Below are 17776 nucleotides of genomic sequence, written 5' to 3' on the forward strand. Positions count from 1 at the left end.
CAAACAGCAGGTACATTGTCTGTGTGCCAGATTTGAACACACTAAAGGGCACGAATATGACAAAGTAATCTTGGAAACCAATGACATCAGATCGTCCTCAGCCTTTAACTATGGAGCATACAGTCTTTTACAAGCTCCATCTACTGTTTATAATGTGTGCTGCTCACACAGTCTGCAAGAGGAGGAACGCAGCATCTGCTGTGCCGTATGTCTGTGAAGCAAAATGAGCATCAAGTCAGATCAGACTGTCAACTTAACGTCTCCGATGCGCCCACAGTCTGTGAGTGACGAAGGTCATCCAAACTGTTTTATGAACAACAGCTTTGACTTGTTTCTGGATTCAGATTCAGCATCTTCCTGTGACTGAGCCCCAAAGCTGTTTTTATTTCTATTTCTTCATGATCACTTAATAGCACTGAGACAGTTTTTTTTTTTTTTTTTTAAATATCAAAACACTGTCAAACTGTGCTGCTCCTGTGTGAAACAATCGATGCACTGTGCTCGTTTACATCCAGGCAGTAGAGCAAGAAGAGAAGGCCTTTTAGCCAGATATGCAGCAAATCTATGGCTACAGCGTCGACTAGTGGCAGACGGCTGTATTACAGTTTGAGCTTCATCGACAGCCAACTTGTAAAAACATGAATAATCTAATTAGCTGGACAGCGAGGGTGATGATGTTTGACCGAATAGTTGAATAGTCTTGCACATCTCTACTTGTCAAGAGCAAAGTAGTGAAGAGTTTAGCCCAGAGCAAGGCATAGGACTCCTACACAGTGTGTAGACCTGTGAGACCACAGACAGTACAATATGTGCACTCTCAATAGATTTTTTTTTTCTTACAAAAATCAGTTTCATTTCAGGCCCAGAACAAGATTCACTTTTAGTTTGGCCTCATTAAGGACTGGACTGCATGTCTTCTCTGAATGTCACCATCAGGCACATCTGTCCAACCAGAAACCAGTCTGAAACCCTGACATATCTGACACACACACACACACAAAAAAGCGAAGCAGTTTTTTCAAATCAGTCTCATCAACAGGGACAGTATGAAGAAAGTCTTAATACGCTGATAAGAACACTAAAACACTTAACATTTAAGAGAAGCGATTAAGGTCAAACAGATCCGTTTGTCAGAGAAATCTGTCTCAGGAGAAGGAAAACAGAGTTGAAGAGAGCAGCAGAGCGTGGCTGTATTTTGACAAGGCTTCTCAAAGACAAATGGCCCAGAAAGAGTCGGGACAAAGCTGCGTTGAATCGTCTGTCCGACTCAGAATACGCAACAAGATAAAATGTAAATGACCAGCCTGTCCAAACAGCATGACAGAAAGTGAGTGGTAATGAAGCCCTGTGGTGTGTAAAGTGTACGGAGAGGAAGCAGTGAACTCCCAGGACCTCTCAAGAACACCCTGTCCTCATCCTCCTCATCCTCCTCTTTTTGCTCTCTCAATCTCTCCCCCCCCCCCAATCAATTATTCATCCCGCTTCACCAGCAGCACGCCACGGGAGGCTTCCACTGCGCACACAGGCTCTCTGATACACACTCGCAACGAAGAACAGAGACAACACACACTTTCAAAAGGAGAATGTGCCAAACATTTATTCCTGTGGTGTATTATATTCACAAAAAACACCAACGCTGTACCCCCCCCCCCCTCCCCCTTCATTAAAAACACAAGGCAGCCGCTCCTAAAATATTCACATAGAGCAGAGACACACGGAGGAGGAAGGAGAGTCACAGAGACTTTGAAAGATTTACTCAGCGGGAAAGGACAAAGAGATATCTTTCCATTCACCTTCTCCTCTCGCAGCAGAGTCTGATAAAACAGGAAGAGGACGGCAAAGTCAAGTTCCACTTTGTAACTCCATTCTGTCGAAGAACTTATGCCTGACGAAACGTCGTCTTGTTTCTTTGTTTTGGATCGAGTATGTGAACCTAAAGGACTCCACTCACCTTGTGTTGTTCATGTCCGAAGATCATTTCTGCAGTGGCCGTCTTAAAATCTGACTTTTATGACTCAGAAACAAAGAGTTTATTCTGAGAGTGAGGATATGATTGTTCAAGTCTCGACGTGACCCATTTACCTGACACCTTATATCTACTTAAGTACACCTTCCAGCTAACTTTAGATGAGCCTAAGTAACCATGTCGTTCTTGTTGTAAACAGACAAGAGCGTTTTATAAAATCCAATTTTCTGGAGAGGAAACATTTTTTGCCCACAGCCTAAAAAAACCCAAAAATAAAAGCAGCAATATTCCGCTTTTCTTCCGCGAGGCGACAATTATCCGTGTCGAAATCTGTTAAACCCACAGATGCCGATAGAGGACACCAGACGCTTAAGGCCGTTCATTTTTCTTACCACACAGTTGACGTCCATGCCGGCCTCGAGCAGCGTCTGCACCGTGCTGTGGTGTCCGTTGCGCGCAGCCAGGTGAAGCGGAGTGTGTCGGCGAGTGTGGCTGGTCATGAGGTTGGGATGAGCGCTCACCAACATGCACACCACCTGCACAGAGAAACACGGCCACACGGCGTCAGGGACTAAATGGCTAAATAGGCCAGAAGATGCTGTTTTAAGACAAAAATATAAAGTCTAAAGATTTTATTTAGAGCAGCTGTATTTGTGTTTTTACACTCATCTCAGTGATATTTCATTTCTTGAGTGCAGAGTTTTGTGTTTTTTTGGATGACTTCGTTATATTGAACATCTTTAAAACTGGTTACACCTCCTAATTAGAGCTCAAACATCTACTACGGAAGACACACAGGATTACGCTGTTATCGAAGAGTTTAAGCTAACAACCATTCTTTACTGAAATGTTTATTAAAATGTTGGTCCTGAGGGGTTCAATCATCACACTCTTTACTGAAATCCATTTTTTTGTTTTCTAAAAAGTTAACATCTGATTAGTTGCCGGTTACAGAGCTAACTAGCTTAGCATTGAAGGCTAATGCTGTTCCTTGTCTGCTGTGTGGATCGTCTGCTTTGGAACATACTTAATTTGTTCATACTACTTTTTGGTAAAAACCAAGTGATATAAACGTTTAACAAAAATACCCTTTGAAGCATTTCATTTTAAGCCTTTTTGGGTCAAAAGTTAAAAGTATATATTACTGGATTCAGGATTCGTGTTATTTATGAACTACAGTATGTCCATGTGTTGAAAGGTCTGTTGACTGTTGAATATTTAGTCAGAACAGTTATTTTCCTTTTTTATTTCTGTATGAATTTAATATCATTTACATGATTATTTATTCTTTGTGAAATTTCATGTCTGAAAAAACAATATTTTTGACAATGAGAGAAAGAGGAAGTCAAGCGGTGAAGAAGTCGGTGTTTTATAGCACACACAGAGATATTGTAGGGTCTGCGTCACTGTTTGTTTTGTAGTGCAGATCCCGGCATTAAAAGATTTGTCAATCAACCTAGTAGGAGGCTGGAGAGGCAGCAGAGTTCTGTTTGATCATGGAAAGCGCTTTTAATAACGCAGCTAAACAACGCACAGTTCTCCTGGAAGCTTCTGTCTTTAATGTGTTTCCGTGTGTGCGTAAAGTCAACTTTTGCCCTGCGTTCGTTCCATCTCTATGCAGCAGAAGACTCCACCACAGGGATTTCCCTTCATTATCATGCAGAGGGAGAGAGAGAGAGAAACGCTGCTGCCTTTATAAATTATTCATTCACACTCAGACAAACCTGTATGGCTTGACTGCAATTACTCACTACCTGCACAGAGAGAATGTGTGATTGCATTTTGAACATCAGCAGGCATTTGCTGTGTACGCCTCTCAGTGTGACTGTGTGTGTGTGTGTGTGTGTGTGTGTAACTTTTTGATAAAAGAGTAAACTCGCATGTGTAAAGATCTCTACCTGCCTGCCTGTCAAGCACAGCAGGTAATTGGGGAAGTTCTCCTTTCATCAAACTTCCGCCGTATTTTAAATAATCGACAGTGAATTGCCGTCTCTGAACAGATGACGCCCCTCGTCACTGCAAATGTGCAAACGCTGTTGTCCCGGGGAGAGTGCAGATTGAGTCGCCACCTGCTTCTTTTCACCTGCCACAGGGAGCGTCATCAGGACACAGAAGGCATGCAGAGGTTCACATATGCCTCGCAACAAGTAGAACAACAAAATGATCCCCTGTCACGGCTGCATGTTTGTTTTAATTTAGCCGCGCTACAATCAACGGTAACTGCTTATTAGTAGATACACATCAATTTTAATTGAAAATAAAAAAATTTAAAAGGGGTTTTAAAAAAAAGGAACCACTCGGGGTAGATTTGAGCCACTCCCCTCTGGACTTACCAAAAGGTCAGGTGACATATTTCTTCATCTCTCTCCTCATCAAACTGTCCACATGTAGGGCTTAGAAGTGTCTTACAGATAGGAACTTTAGGATTTAAGGTCACATGCTTGCAAGGAAAGGTAATGGTTAAATATTATGTTGGCACTTCTTGGCTTTTCTATTTTTAAAGGTCACGTTACGCAAGATACACTTTCCCATGTTTTTAAGCACTAATAAGTGTCTTTAGTCTGACTATAAATCATCCAATTATGAGAAAAGTCCATCCACTCCGTCTTTGTCCGACTCCACTTTTCAGAAAAAGTGTGCTCAAACAGGCCGTTTAGAGACGTTCACTTTGTGACATCACAAAGGGCAGTAACCCCTCCCACAGCGAGGTGTTTGTTTTTGTCTTTGGGTCTGCCTTTCAAACGTGAACAATTTTTGCATGGAGCGAGAAGGCCAAAGCCACATCCCCTTCCAGAGAGGGGCGTGGTCAGACACATGCGTTTCTTGTGTTTTAACGATTTCTGAGTTGACTTATGAGTCCCCATTCTGGAGATCAATGAAGTTTTCTCATCTGATTTTTTGCTGTCTTGCATGGCATATTTAGTCTTCAGACTGAAATATCTACACGTCGAGATTATAAGTTTTCTCATTAAACTGCTGTGAGTCAATCTCACTGACCTGTAGGCGTCCATACATAGCTGCTAGGTCCAGAGGCGTCTCCTGTTGGCTGTTTCTCATGGTGGGGTCGGTCAGCTCCTGAAGCAGCACTGACACCACCTCAGAGTGTCCGTACTGGGCTGCACAGTGAAGCGCCGTTTCCCTCTCGTGATTCTGTGGAAGAAGGGAACATATAAAAGGGTTAACAGCAGGACAGGTGAGAGGAAGGAAGGGAGGATGGGAGAGGATGAAGGAATTATAGGAATAATGAAGAGCGGGGAGGGAAAGGAGAAACATGACAAAAGAGGGATGAGTGGATGCAGTGAGGCAGAAGTCAAGGTCAAAAGTAAATAAGAAAGGTAGGTGATGGAAGAGGAAGAAAAGAAGATGAGAATGAGGTGAAATGTAAATGTGTGCCAAAGGACTGAGATACAAGAAAGAGAAGAGAGGAGGAAGACACAGGAAGCACATGTCTTTTCAGTCAGGGCAGTATGTCATTTCTGCATGTTTAGATTATGAAAGCATGTCAGAGTTGTGCGAGCTATCAGGGAAATCTTCAGGTCACCAACAGCGGCTTTGAGCTCTTTTTGTCACTAATCACGTCTTAAAGAAATGACATCCTTATTGGAGTGCAAAACCTGTCGTGTTCTGTGTATCTGTGAACACAAATTGCCACGATGCACATGCACAACAGAAAAGACAATAAAAAAACTACATTACTGGCAAAAAAACCCCCCACCCATAGATTCTTTTCTTTTTTTTTAAAGGAGCTTTACTCAAAAACAGAAAAGGCTATAGAAACACTTTAGTACACATTATCTAAAATATTTCTGGCAGTAGTCTGTGTTGAGGTTTAGTTTCACTTCGAAGGCTTTTCAATCAAATCATTACAAATTTTACAAAGTTTTTGTTTGTTTTTTCTGGGCTCATATTCTTCATTTGAAAGCACAATTGTAATGGAATATTCAATTAGCTGAGGTTGTGCATGTTTTTTTTTTTTCAATGTGTATAACTTGATGGTGCCGGGGGGGAAAAAAAGGACAACTTTGAAAACAGGAGGAACCACTTTGTCCACAGGGTGAGTCAGATATGACACAGACCAAAGGTTCCTCAAAGGCTCTTTAGGAAAAGGAGACCTACATAGTCCGCTTGTTTCCACGCTAGAAGTCTTCACCTTCCTCGCTATTGTTTGCAAACGGCATATTATCTACACCAACCAGCTGCCCTGTGAAAAAAAATGATGAACCCCTTCAAAAATACTTGAAGCCCGTCAACTGTGTGTACATTTATTCATGTAGGCTGCTAAAAAAAAAAAAAAAAAAAAAAAAAAAAAAAAAAAAAGGGTATGATCATTTATTTATGCTGCGTAGTTTCCCGGTCAGCACGTTGGCCCGACACGTCTCCGAGAGATTTTTGTTCATTTTGAAAGGTTACTTTGAACTTGTGGGGCGAGCTCATGTTTAGACGATATACGGCCATTTTCTGTCTGTCAGGACCAGAACAATGTTGGTGGTCTCCGGGGTCCTGCAGCTCTGGATAAGAAGAGGCCCAGTAATGAGTGGAAAACTACAGTCAGACGGACACCCAGTGAGGAGCAAAGACATGATGGATGTCCATACAGAGGCAGGAGAGAGAGAGAGAGAGCGAGGAGGAGATAGAGACGGGATAAGTGGTGGGCTCTAAACTAACAAAGTCTTTGGATGTTTATATGTGGGTAATCAGGCGTCTATATGTTGTTAGATATACGTTCTGGGAATAATATCACGAGGAACATTTAAAGGGGGCATGCGTGTGTGGCTGTGCTGATGCCGCCGAGCGTCCAAGAGAAGCGGCTGAAATAGGACACTGTGTCCAACATAAAGAGAGAGAAAACAAGGTGATGGACAGAGCAAAGAGACGAGAGGGGAAAGAACTGTAAGAGTCACACCAACAAGAAATCAATCTCTTGAAGGTGAAACATTCCTTAAGTAACAGCGAGAGAACTTACAGTAACTTTCATTTAATGTCCATAGATTGTCTTCCCTGTGTATGTATAGAGAGACCCCCCAAAAAAAAGGCTAGAATGTTTCTTATAGTGCCTTAATGCTTCATAACTGGACCGTCTCACTCACTCCCATCATTCGACATCATTAAGAAAATACAAGTTAACTTTTGGCTGAGTGGTGGAATGTTTGAAATGTCTGAGAAAACGGGGAAATGACAGTCAGATTGGCGGTCACACAGCAGCAATCAAAAGTCTGAATCAATCATTTATCAGAGCATTTTTGGATGGACATTTTAAAAATCACTGCAGGGGCACGTTCAAGACAACGGCTGCACTTTGCTCATTTACACAACTTCTTTGCTGTTGGTCAATTTAAGGGAGTGATTTCCAACGACTGCAGAAAACAACTGAGCACTCAGAAGTCAGAGCAGGCGTGCTTTGAATGGTGACTACAGTATCTGCTATAAGGGTTATGTAATAAACATCCACAGGCATGAATGAAACCCTTGCATAAGGACACATTTATACAAATCAGGTATTCATGAAGAAACGTGTTTGTACTAATATCTCAAGTTTTGAGCTCAGGTGACGTCCGTTGAGTTGAGTCATTAGACACTGATATGTTTCTAAGGAATCTTAACAAAGAGGCCCTGCACCCAAAAGGAAAACCATTGCATGACGTCAGGCTAAAGAAAAAAAAAGGCCTTGATGAAACATGCAACATGGTATTTCATGTCATAAACAGTTTCTAATATTCTGTTTCATGTTTCAAAATACAAACACGTCTTTGATAGTCTCCCTTTTTTTTCCTCCTCTCTTCTGCTTCATTATCAAATTCCCTCACATCTCGTGCCGTCGATTGACGCCTCAAACCTCCACGATGAAATTCTTAAACATCATGAGCGCAGTCAGCTGCTCAGATCTCATCTCATGCCTTTTCTTACTCTTTTTGTCCCCAGAGCCAAAGAACCCCCCCCTCCCCGCCCCCGCCCCCCTTCACGTCTACACTTTCATTTACCCCTCCGAGCACAAGCAGCAAGTAAGAGAGATGAACAGATACAGAGTGTGTGTGTGTGTGTGCGTGTGCGTGTGCGTGTGTCTGTGTGTGTGTGTGTGTGTGTGTGTGTGTGTGTGTGTGTGTGTGTGTGTGTGTGAGTGTCAGAGGGAAAAGAGACCCTATCTATATGAAGACACACACACAACGTGATCAAGCAGTGAAAACGTCACAAACATGCTCGGGACCTCCCCCCCCCCCTTTTCTCAGCCAATCAGATGCATGCCATCTCCCCTCTGGAGCGCACACCCCTCCATCGTTGTCCAGAGTGGAACGTTCCAGAGCAGGTCTGATTTGCAGCACTGCGAGCACAACAATCACACACTCGCCGTCATTCACGCTCGTCACAGATTACTGCTGTAATCGCTGGGTGTGTTTTGTTTAATAAACTCCATTGACTCGCTCCCTCTGTGTGTATATTCCACTCAAAGTGTTTTCCACAAGACTGAGTCACTTTCCCTCGAGGGATCACTTCAAGAACATCTTTTCCAATCTACTGTATATACCGTCTTCATCACAGGGTAATATATTGCTGCCTGGTCCCGAACCTACACAGCTGCAGCGTCATCAGTCATCTTTAGCCACTGATGGCGTTTAGTGGCGAATAGCCGTGCAGTGTGTGGACAATGGGTCGTTCACCAATTAAAGGTTAAATGTAAAAAGCACCTGGAAATAAAGCTCAAAAGCCTGAGGGGGGATATATTCAGAGTTTATTTGTGAGCGATGATACACAAAGAAGCAGGCTGATATATGAAACGGTATGATTGTGAAGAACAGCAGCACACTGGCTGTTTTCAGCCGGAGTCAATTATCTTTGAAGAGGCTTCAGAGAGGGAGTCTATAGCCTTTACACTTACAGAGGCAAAGAGAAGAGAGAGAGGCTCGAAGCTGCTACCGTTATGAAGCAAGGTGAGCAACGTTTGCTATGGCGACCAACACAGACCGTTTTTACAATCTTCACAGGGCTGTTTTGCGAGGCGTCTGTTTCTTTAAGAGTTCAAACTACGAGTGGGTATTTTGAGCGAACACTGTAGATTCTGAATTTACATAAAATTAGTCAGGAGGGTGCTTCTTTTTTTATATATATTTTTTAAGCAACTTAAGATAACTGCTTTCTTTCCCTGTCAAACTTGTTTAGTGTGTGATGACTCACCCTGCACTCAGGGCTGTTTACTTCTTCTCGGCCAATTAAAACGCTTTCTTGGATTTGTCGAGCTGGGAATCTTTGGGCGCCTCGTGATGCAATACAGTTTGGATTCTTGTCAAGATTCATTTCAGAATATTTTTTTCCATTCATTAGCAATCCTGGATTTATGAATCAAAGCCTATCTTTAAACTAGTACATACTTCAGGATCCACTCCAGTCATGCGTGAGACAAGCTGAATTTCTTGCGGCGAGAGCTAGCTTAGCACTTAGCAGGGAGTGACTGATAAGTCAAACAAAAAAAACAAAAAAAAGAAACATTTTGGAAGTTACGAATCTATTAAAAATATCATAAGATAACAATCTTGATTTTGACATAAATCTATGTTTTCCCACATCCACGTCACACTGATGACATCATGTGTCAGCATGGTGAATATCTCTTCATGTTTACTTAGAAGTTTTTCCTTACATCCTTCTTCGCAGCTTGTTAAAGCTGCACTTAATGTGAAACACTACCTCTCTCTCTATATGCAGGCTTGGTGTGAAGCCAAAGTCAATTGATGGCGTTTGAATAATGTATGGTGGCCTGGGGAGGTAAATAAAATTATCCAGTGTATTACAAGAAAAACAAATTTGTCAACCAGTGTTTCTGAGGTACCAGGGAAAATCAACAACTCCGTGTTAATTGGGCAATTTAATCACTCAGACCTTCACTGGACCTTCTGCTGAGACTGTTTGGTCAACGTTTGGTTGTGATCACTGATAATAACTTGAACACGGCCACAAAGGCAACTTTGAATGTCTGCTCAGCCTTAAACAGACAATAATAATAATAACAATAATAATAATAATAATAATACTAAAGCTTTGTCAGTCCAATCCGAGGCGCTGACAAAGCTTCAGATAGGAAAAACTGCATTTCCCCGACGGAAAGGAGAGCGACAAAGAGATGAACAGAGAAACAGGCTGACAGGACAAGAGAGAAGAGGAGAAGGAAAAAAAAACCCTCCCTCCATGTTCTCAGAGCCGGCTATATATTTCCATTACGCTGGCTCTGACAGCTTTCCGATATCATCTAACACTCGGTGTATTGTTGCTGATTGGGCTCTGAGCTGCAGCCATCTACTAATGACACATCAACAGGCATGGCAGCACATTATTGACATGCCCATACAAATGGATGTCAGTGTGCGTTTTCAGTGATTTTACTGAGAGGGCTGCGAGGTTTTATCATTATGTAATGGGGACGTTGTTGCAATTCCTGAGGATAAATCTTCACTGTGCACGCAGCGGCTCCCTTATGAACTGAAGGACATGCACGACAGCTGCATGTACACTCGCAGCGTAACAGTACATCTACCTGCGTACACACAGCTCCCATGGTAAACACTATCACTCTTATCTGAATTCATCTGCACTGGAGCAAACAAACAGCTTCATCCATGCAAATAAGCGAGCCTTATCAGACGGGCCGGGGCTGAAGTGAAACCAGAGCGAATGAAGCGCGGGGAGTATTTGTTTGAACGCACGCCGTGTTAATGCTGATGGACTGATATACAGGATGAGCTCCAATACTGCGCCTCATAATCCCAGCAGCTCAGTCTGCCGCCTGGGGAGAGCTGGGTAAATAAAGAGAGGAGGAAAGACAGGGGCGACGCACAAGGTGAACATGTTCTTCTTTTAGTCTCGGCTCTTGTTTTGAGTATCGATGCATCTCGTGAAAACGTGTATACTTTTTACATGGATTACAGGAAGTATGGAAAGGTTACATTTCCTTTTTTTTTTTTTTCCTCTTTAATTCACCATTTCATCTCTATTTTTCGGTCTGGCCCGCTAACGTGCCGCCACGTAAACCACACGAGGTGGCGCTGTGAGTAAAAAAAAATTCTACTTTTTAGTGTGTTCAAGTAGGGATGTTGTGAAATCTGAAAATCCCCAAAAATTGGACTTTGACTGCACATAGCGCACTTTGCGTACATTTAAGGTGTATGGTCATGATGTCATTCTTTTCTCGTCTCATCCAGCTACATGTGGCCCACCCATTTCAGTGCATGCAGGTTAACTACAGTATCCTGAGTGGGGGCGCTATGGAGACATTCGGCTATGCCCATGCACCAAAACCACTTTCAATTCACACAAGGTAGAATTTAGGGTGAAGTTTGGTTAGAAGCACCCAAGTAAGAGATTTATAGTGGCGAGGGAGAATAATAACTCCTCGAGTTTCAAGAGGGTCCTCGGGCTCTAATAATCAGTCCTGTCGCCGGTGGTCCCGTTTCCTTTCGTAGGTCATAAAGAGGCCTCAACATTTATGACAGAAAACTAAAAACTGATTCCCACCGAGCAGCACACACGCGCCACATATCAGCCTTTGCTTCAAAAATATCAATAAAAAAAAGATGCTGGAAGTGTCTGCCTTGATCGAGACGCTCGCACACAATCTGCTCGCAGCTTGAAATCATAACTGCGGGCAGAAGTTTGTTTGGATTCATGGCGAGATGAATCAGTTTTCAATTAGTGAACTCTAATTAGGGAGACAGAGCGTCAGGCGGAGGAAAACATATGACATAATATTTCTTTAAAGCGATTACTCAGAGGAAAAAAACATCCTATGGCACAGTGTGACTGTGTGTTTTTGCGGTGGGCGGTGTTTGAGCAAGTATTTTCCCATGGGGGGGGGGGGTTCTTCTCGCAGCCTGTGACGCTGTGTTCGCATGTTGACTGTCAGGAAACACATGGTCTCATTTTATGCGTAGTAGCAACACGTGTGCAATTACACGCACTGGAAGACGAACGCTCGCGCCGATGGAGAAAGACATTCCTGGAAACAAAACAGCCGGACAGAAAACCCTCCGAACCTTTTACCTTTGGCTCAGTTCACACAGCCTCCCAGAGGGCTTTGCTGCACCTGGAGGAAAGTCTGTAGGAAGCGTTCATGCATGCATCCACCCATGCACACCACACATTGCAGAGTGCACCCTCCTCAGTATCTCTTTTAGTTCTACACATTTGGTCCTATCTCTTCCTCTGAAGGAGCAAAAGGGGGTTAAAATGGTGAAGGACAAGAAGACAGAGAGAGACAGGAATAATTTCAGCCCTCCATTCCTTCTGTTGATGGAAAAGAAAACATTGTTGAGATACATCTGCGGCACGGTGGGGGGGGGGACATACTTGACCGAGGCAGTCACCCACCCACCCATACACACACAACAAACCCTAAGTTGGCTGCACCAGAGGCCCTGTACAACACACACACACACACACACACACACACACACACACACACACACACACACACACTCTGTACGTCAGAAAAGAACAACAGCCCCTCACACAGACACATTCAGTTCCAAACACACTAATCTTAATCATCAGATGTTGCTCTGGGAACTTAAGGGTTAAACATGTCATCATCAGTCGGCCCGCTCACTCTGCCTGCATGTTTTTTCGCTATTCGCTATTGGTTGAATCTTGGGGCGAAAAGGCTTTCAGCGATTGATCAGTGATGGGGCTTTAATGAAAAGTGTCTATTTATAAAGGCATATAAAGTGTGCACTTGCATCTGCAGTAATCCTCATCACACCTTACCTTAAATATCGGACTCAACTCGAAGCTGGCTACAGTCCACAGTAGGTTAAAAGGCAGTGGTGTATTGGGTTAGCTAGTGCAAATGAGCCAATAAGATGAACATTCATAATGACAATGTGTACGTCTTATTTTTTTGCATTTCTTATTGTATTCTGTGTCAGAGCTACTGAATGGGTTTACCCTGAATGCACAGAGAAGAAGCTGTCAGTCAAAGGTCCAGGTCAAAAAAAAAAACATCGAAGGAGATTACTTTGAGAAATTGACTTATCCTGAAGAATTGTATTTTTTATTTTTTTTGAGGTATTAGTTCATGAGAGAATCTGGAGTTGATAAAGCGATCAAAACAAACAATGCCTCACTCTTTATTCCAGCAGAACTCAAGTAAACAAGCGACCTTTCATCATCTATCACAGTCTCTCTCATGTACACACACACACACACACACACACACACACACACACACACACACACACACACACACACACACACACACACACACACACACACACACACACACACACACACACACACACACACACACACACACACACACACTTAAAATCCTCCCCTCCTGTTGGACAGGCTCCGCCTCACTCATACACACTCACACACGCTCCGACGATAAACAAAAACAGCTGCGAGCGAGAACTACTGGGACCAATTAGGCTGTAAACAGTGGGCTGGAACTGGTTTACCGCCAACTAATAACACCCACTAACCTCCATTAATCCTCGATTCGCTGCAGAGTGAAACTGGCCCACCTACACACTCCCGCTAAAGTCACTTTCTCCAATTTGTTTCTTTACACTTTTAAGTCCTTTTACAGTCATTACAGCTCTCTCCTGCGTCCTTTCCTGTACTCTCATGTCGCCGTTTGTCACCTTGTGTTCTTAGGTGAGCGGAAATGCTGTATTTCTCTCTCTCTGGCTGAAGAGAAAAATAGAAGATATTAAACCCAAGAATTTGGCCTCCAAATGAAGCTAAGGGACACACACAGGTATAAACACACATGTACACACTCCCAACCTCTGACACGCGTCATCGTGAGTGTGGGCAGAGTAATGTGGTTGAGAGTGGGGTAATGGGCTTGCTGCTGTAAGTCAGGGTGATGGGTGTGAGCGTGCAGAGACCTCAGTATATCACCCTCTCTAATGCATGCAGGCTCTGCTCCGCAAGACGCTCAGTGGGGAAAATATGAAGCTCAGACATCGTAAACGCACGTAAACGCCATCAATCATCAGCTCTGATTTACGCCCGCCACCGGAGAAGAAGTGCACCGTCACACCGAGGGGACGACTATGGTGCAAACACGCGCCGTGCAAAACGCACGTCATTTCAAAGGCGCCGAGGAGCCAATGGTTTTGGCAGAATTTAGCGCTGAAAGGGAAAAATCACGAAACGCGGCTCCTTTTAAGAGCGTCACAGCGCGGCGCGGTGGGGCCTTCGTGTTGATTTGTGTGACAGCCAAAGCGTGCTAACGTGAGCGCTGTAGCTTAGCATGCAAACGCTGTTATACAGACGGAGAGATGTAAACTGTTGATAACAAAAAAAAAAAGCAGTTGTGCAGCTGGTTGATGAACAGGGTTGAGAGTGGGATGTGTGATACGATGAGAGATACGAGGAGGAGCTTATCACCGTGACTAAACGTTTGAACAAGTGTCACAGTGTGGGAGAATTCAGAAAGGCTTTTCTTCCCCTCTTTCATGTCACAGACTCGCAGGAGTGAAAGCGAGTGTGGAAGAAAAAAAGGGCAGCGTGGATCTGAAGAGCGACACCTTGAACTCCACTGGGACAACATTCACACCAATGCATTCATTTCCTCTAAGAGTCCAGCACGCCTTGAGGTTGCGCAACCAACGTCACGCAACATCACGCAGATTCTTCAAAGCTTATCGACAATCAAACCTGCACTGACAGCAGCAAAAGATATCATTGGGACACGTGGTCGTTTGTAGTGGTAGAAAAATTCGATTCATGTAAAAAGCAAGATTTCCAGCTTTAATCATCATGTCCTGTGGTATTCAAACATTAGTCCAACGTGTCCTCGTGTCTTACTTAACGGTGACTTTGCTCTCAGGGATAAAAAACCAGATCGGCCTTCAGGAGAATTAACTTCACAGCTTCGACTGCAGCAATGAAAAGCATTCCACACTCTGTGCTCTCTGTTAATAGAAGCGTGACTTCACTTCTTTAGAGATACCTGCGTCACATGATTATGGCGCCGTGTGAGCATGTTTTTGTCCCTGAGGCTCCTCATGAACATCTTATGTGTAAAAGTCAGGAAAAAAAAAAAAAAAAAACATCTGAAGAGCAAAGAGTGAAAGCTCGAAATATGCATTTATTTTCCCGTAAGTGAAAAATCCTCCTAAGTACTGAACATCCGTTTACAGTATGTTTCTTAATCTCACAATAAACAAAAAATCCTTCAGGACGTTAGGGAATGTTTATTATCTCTGTGACAAAACCTTCCCTGAATTACTGAAGAAAAGCGACAGTTTCTTTGTGAAGTTCCTACTTGTATCATCCATCGACTTACGAAAAGTGTCACCCCCCCGAGACAGAAGTGAGGCAGGACCAGCTGGAGTCTTTGCAGCAGAAACAAACAGCACAAGTCTGTCTCGACGTCGAACTCGCTTCGACGCGACAAAAAGCGCCGACGGCGAGTAAGTCTTGCCTCCTCCACGTCAAACGGCTCGACTGGTTTGGTCAAAGCTTCACGCAACACTCCACCTGAAGTTTTCCCACAAGAAATCTTCCTATACGTTTCCAGATGAAAATAAGAGTACACACACACACACACACATTTAAAAACACACTGACGGCGCACTGCAGTCCAGTTCCATGCAGCGTCTTCTCAGTCAGCATCCCTCTGTGTGTCCACGCTGCCTGCACAGCACATGCTCAGCTCCACAAATCATTGAGTAGTGGACAAAAAACGACTCGTGTTCACTTGCTGACAAACCTCTGGGCCGGGGAGGGGGGGGGACGCCATTTATCACGGCGAACAATTAGGCTGTACCACCTCTCTGAGGGAAGTCATTGGGTTGATGGTGATAGTGCTTATTGGGCAGAGTAAATAGCGCTCCAATAACCTGTGGGGTCCATTACTACGTCGCCATCAGAGGAGCAGGAATATTAAAAGAGACACCCAATTCATTAACATTTCAGCGAGCACTTCTGATTGAAACACCTCTTTCCTGCACGCGTCGGACGCCTCTTAAAAATGCGGCGCATCAGCGAGCCGTGACATCACCAACGTGCCGCGGGCGGGGACAGACAGAGTAAAGAGCGAGGGAGGAGAAGAAGGTCATTTCTGCTGATGAGGACTGACAGCTGTGGCAGGCTGAATGCTCTCAGAGAGCAGGAGGGGGGGGGGGGAAGCGCTCACCCGGCTGTCAGAGAGAGAGAGATCAGTGGGAACTGTAAGGCATGATGGTCCGTGTTGGACAGCAGCCATAATGAGACGACCTGTGGCAGCGCTGGTTTGAAAGCCCCGAGAAGAACGAGTGATGAACTCAACTTTAATTCAACTGATGAGAGCTCTCTGCTACGAGAACAGATAGAGCACACAAGCAGAGGGTCTGTATCAGTCATGAGTGACCATTTAAAAACGGAGAGGCGGCTCAGGACTCCTCAGTAACAGACACAATGGATGGATTTATGAAATGTTTGTGGTCTCCCCCTGGGTACTAACTGTTGCTGTAAAAACAAAAAAGGCCCATAGTAAAACCCCTCTCTATCTAAGACAGAGCAGGCTGTTTTTTGGGGGGGTTTTTTCATCAAGGCGGCACAAGGCCAAGTCTTGCTGAGGGAAACCATGATGTGAACTAAGGTTGACTGACAGCCTCGTCAACGACTGTCTTGAAAATCTACTGTTGAAAAACCTCAAGAATGGGCGTTTGTGGAGTTTTGAGGCTTTTTTTTTTTTTTTTTTTTGGAGAGGATATTGATGATGATTAGGGATTCGGCCGTCTACCTGTTGGTTGACGCGGCAGTGCGAGGGTCCATGGTGGACGAGGATGCGCACGATGTCCACGTCTCCCTTCCAGGCGGCCAAGTGCAGCGGGAAGCATCCTTTGCTGTCAGCTAGGTTTGTGGACGCCTCAAACTGGAGCAGCTTCAGGACCACGTCCCTGCGAAGGAAACATCACAAAACGCATCGTTCATATTCGCCTCAAACAACAAGTGAAACATTGCTAAGAATAAAAGTGACAGTATTTTACTTTATGTTTTATATTTGAGATCATCTAACGGAGGATGACTGTCCTCCTACTTGGCGGGACACGGAGACATAGTTATGTAGAAATAAATCATGATGCGGGTGGTCTTCTGTTTTATAACAAACTCAGATCTCCTCGCGGGAGCTTTAAAACTTTCAAATGAATTGGCTTCATCTCCTGCATAGTGCCGGTGGCGAAGTGGGCGGTGCGCTCGTCCCCTGTATGGAGGCTCTGGTTCAAATCCAACCTGCGGCTCCTTCCAAGCATGTCGATCCTGGTTCTCTCTCTCCCTGATGTCCGTCTCTATCCACTGAACAGTCTCTCCAATAAAAAGGCACAAAAGCCCCAAAATAAAGCTTTACAAAAAAAACAAGCATGCAAACTAAAACAGGATTCGGTCATGGATGGAGGAGCAGTGTGCCAATAAGTGAATAAACAGCACAACAACCAATCCAGTAGCAGTCACAGTCGGCCAAAATCACAAATTGAAACAATTGCTTCCATGTTTCCTTTTAATAAAGTAATCCACTTTACAGCTCGATAATCTACAAATCTTTATGTCACTGTCCGGTTAGGTGCAGCTCAGTCTTCGTGTCAGAGATAGTGTTTCGTGTTAGGAGGCTCAAGTTGTCACCTCTCTCCTGTGAAGAGGAGAGGTGAAGTGCTTCATTTGCATTTGAAATGTCAGGAGTGGAAAACAGCGGAGAGAGAAGGGCAAAACCTCTCACAGGAGACGCTTAATGAAATGCTTTGTTAATTAATCATTTATTTCATTTTATCGAACTCGCCGTGGTTTAAGTGGCAGCTGTGCTGCAAAACTCACACTGGGAGGATCTCAGGGTCA

The 17776-nt window shown here is 44.0% G+C and overlaps 1 protein-coding gene across 3 annotated transcripts in view; it reads right to left on the reverse strand.

The window, feature by feature from the left end:
- Positions 1–17776, reverse strand: part of anks1b (ankyrin repeat and sterile alpha motif domain containing 1B) — a 183902-nt gene that overhangs the window by 114659 nt on the left and 51467 nt on the right. For all 3 annotated transcript variants that reach the window (XM_079335793.1, XM_079335792.1, XM_079335795.1), the window contains 3 exons: positions 16689–16845; positions 4964–5116; positions 2359–2502 (listed from right to left, as the gene is read on the reverse strand). In XM_079335793.1, the coding sequence (XP_079191919.1) occupies positions 2359–2502; positions 4964–5116; positions 16689–16845 (454 nt within the window). The remainder of the gene's footprint in view (positions 1–2358; positions 2503–4963; positions 5117–16688; positions 16846–17776) is intronic.

This window comes from Symphodus melops (assembly GCF_947650265.1).
Source record: "Symphodus melops genome assembly, chromosome: 22".
Lineage (NCBI taxonomy): Eukaryota > Metazoa > Chordata > Actinopteri > Labriformes > Labridae > Symphodus > Symphodus melops.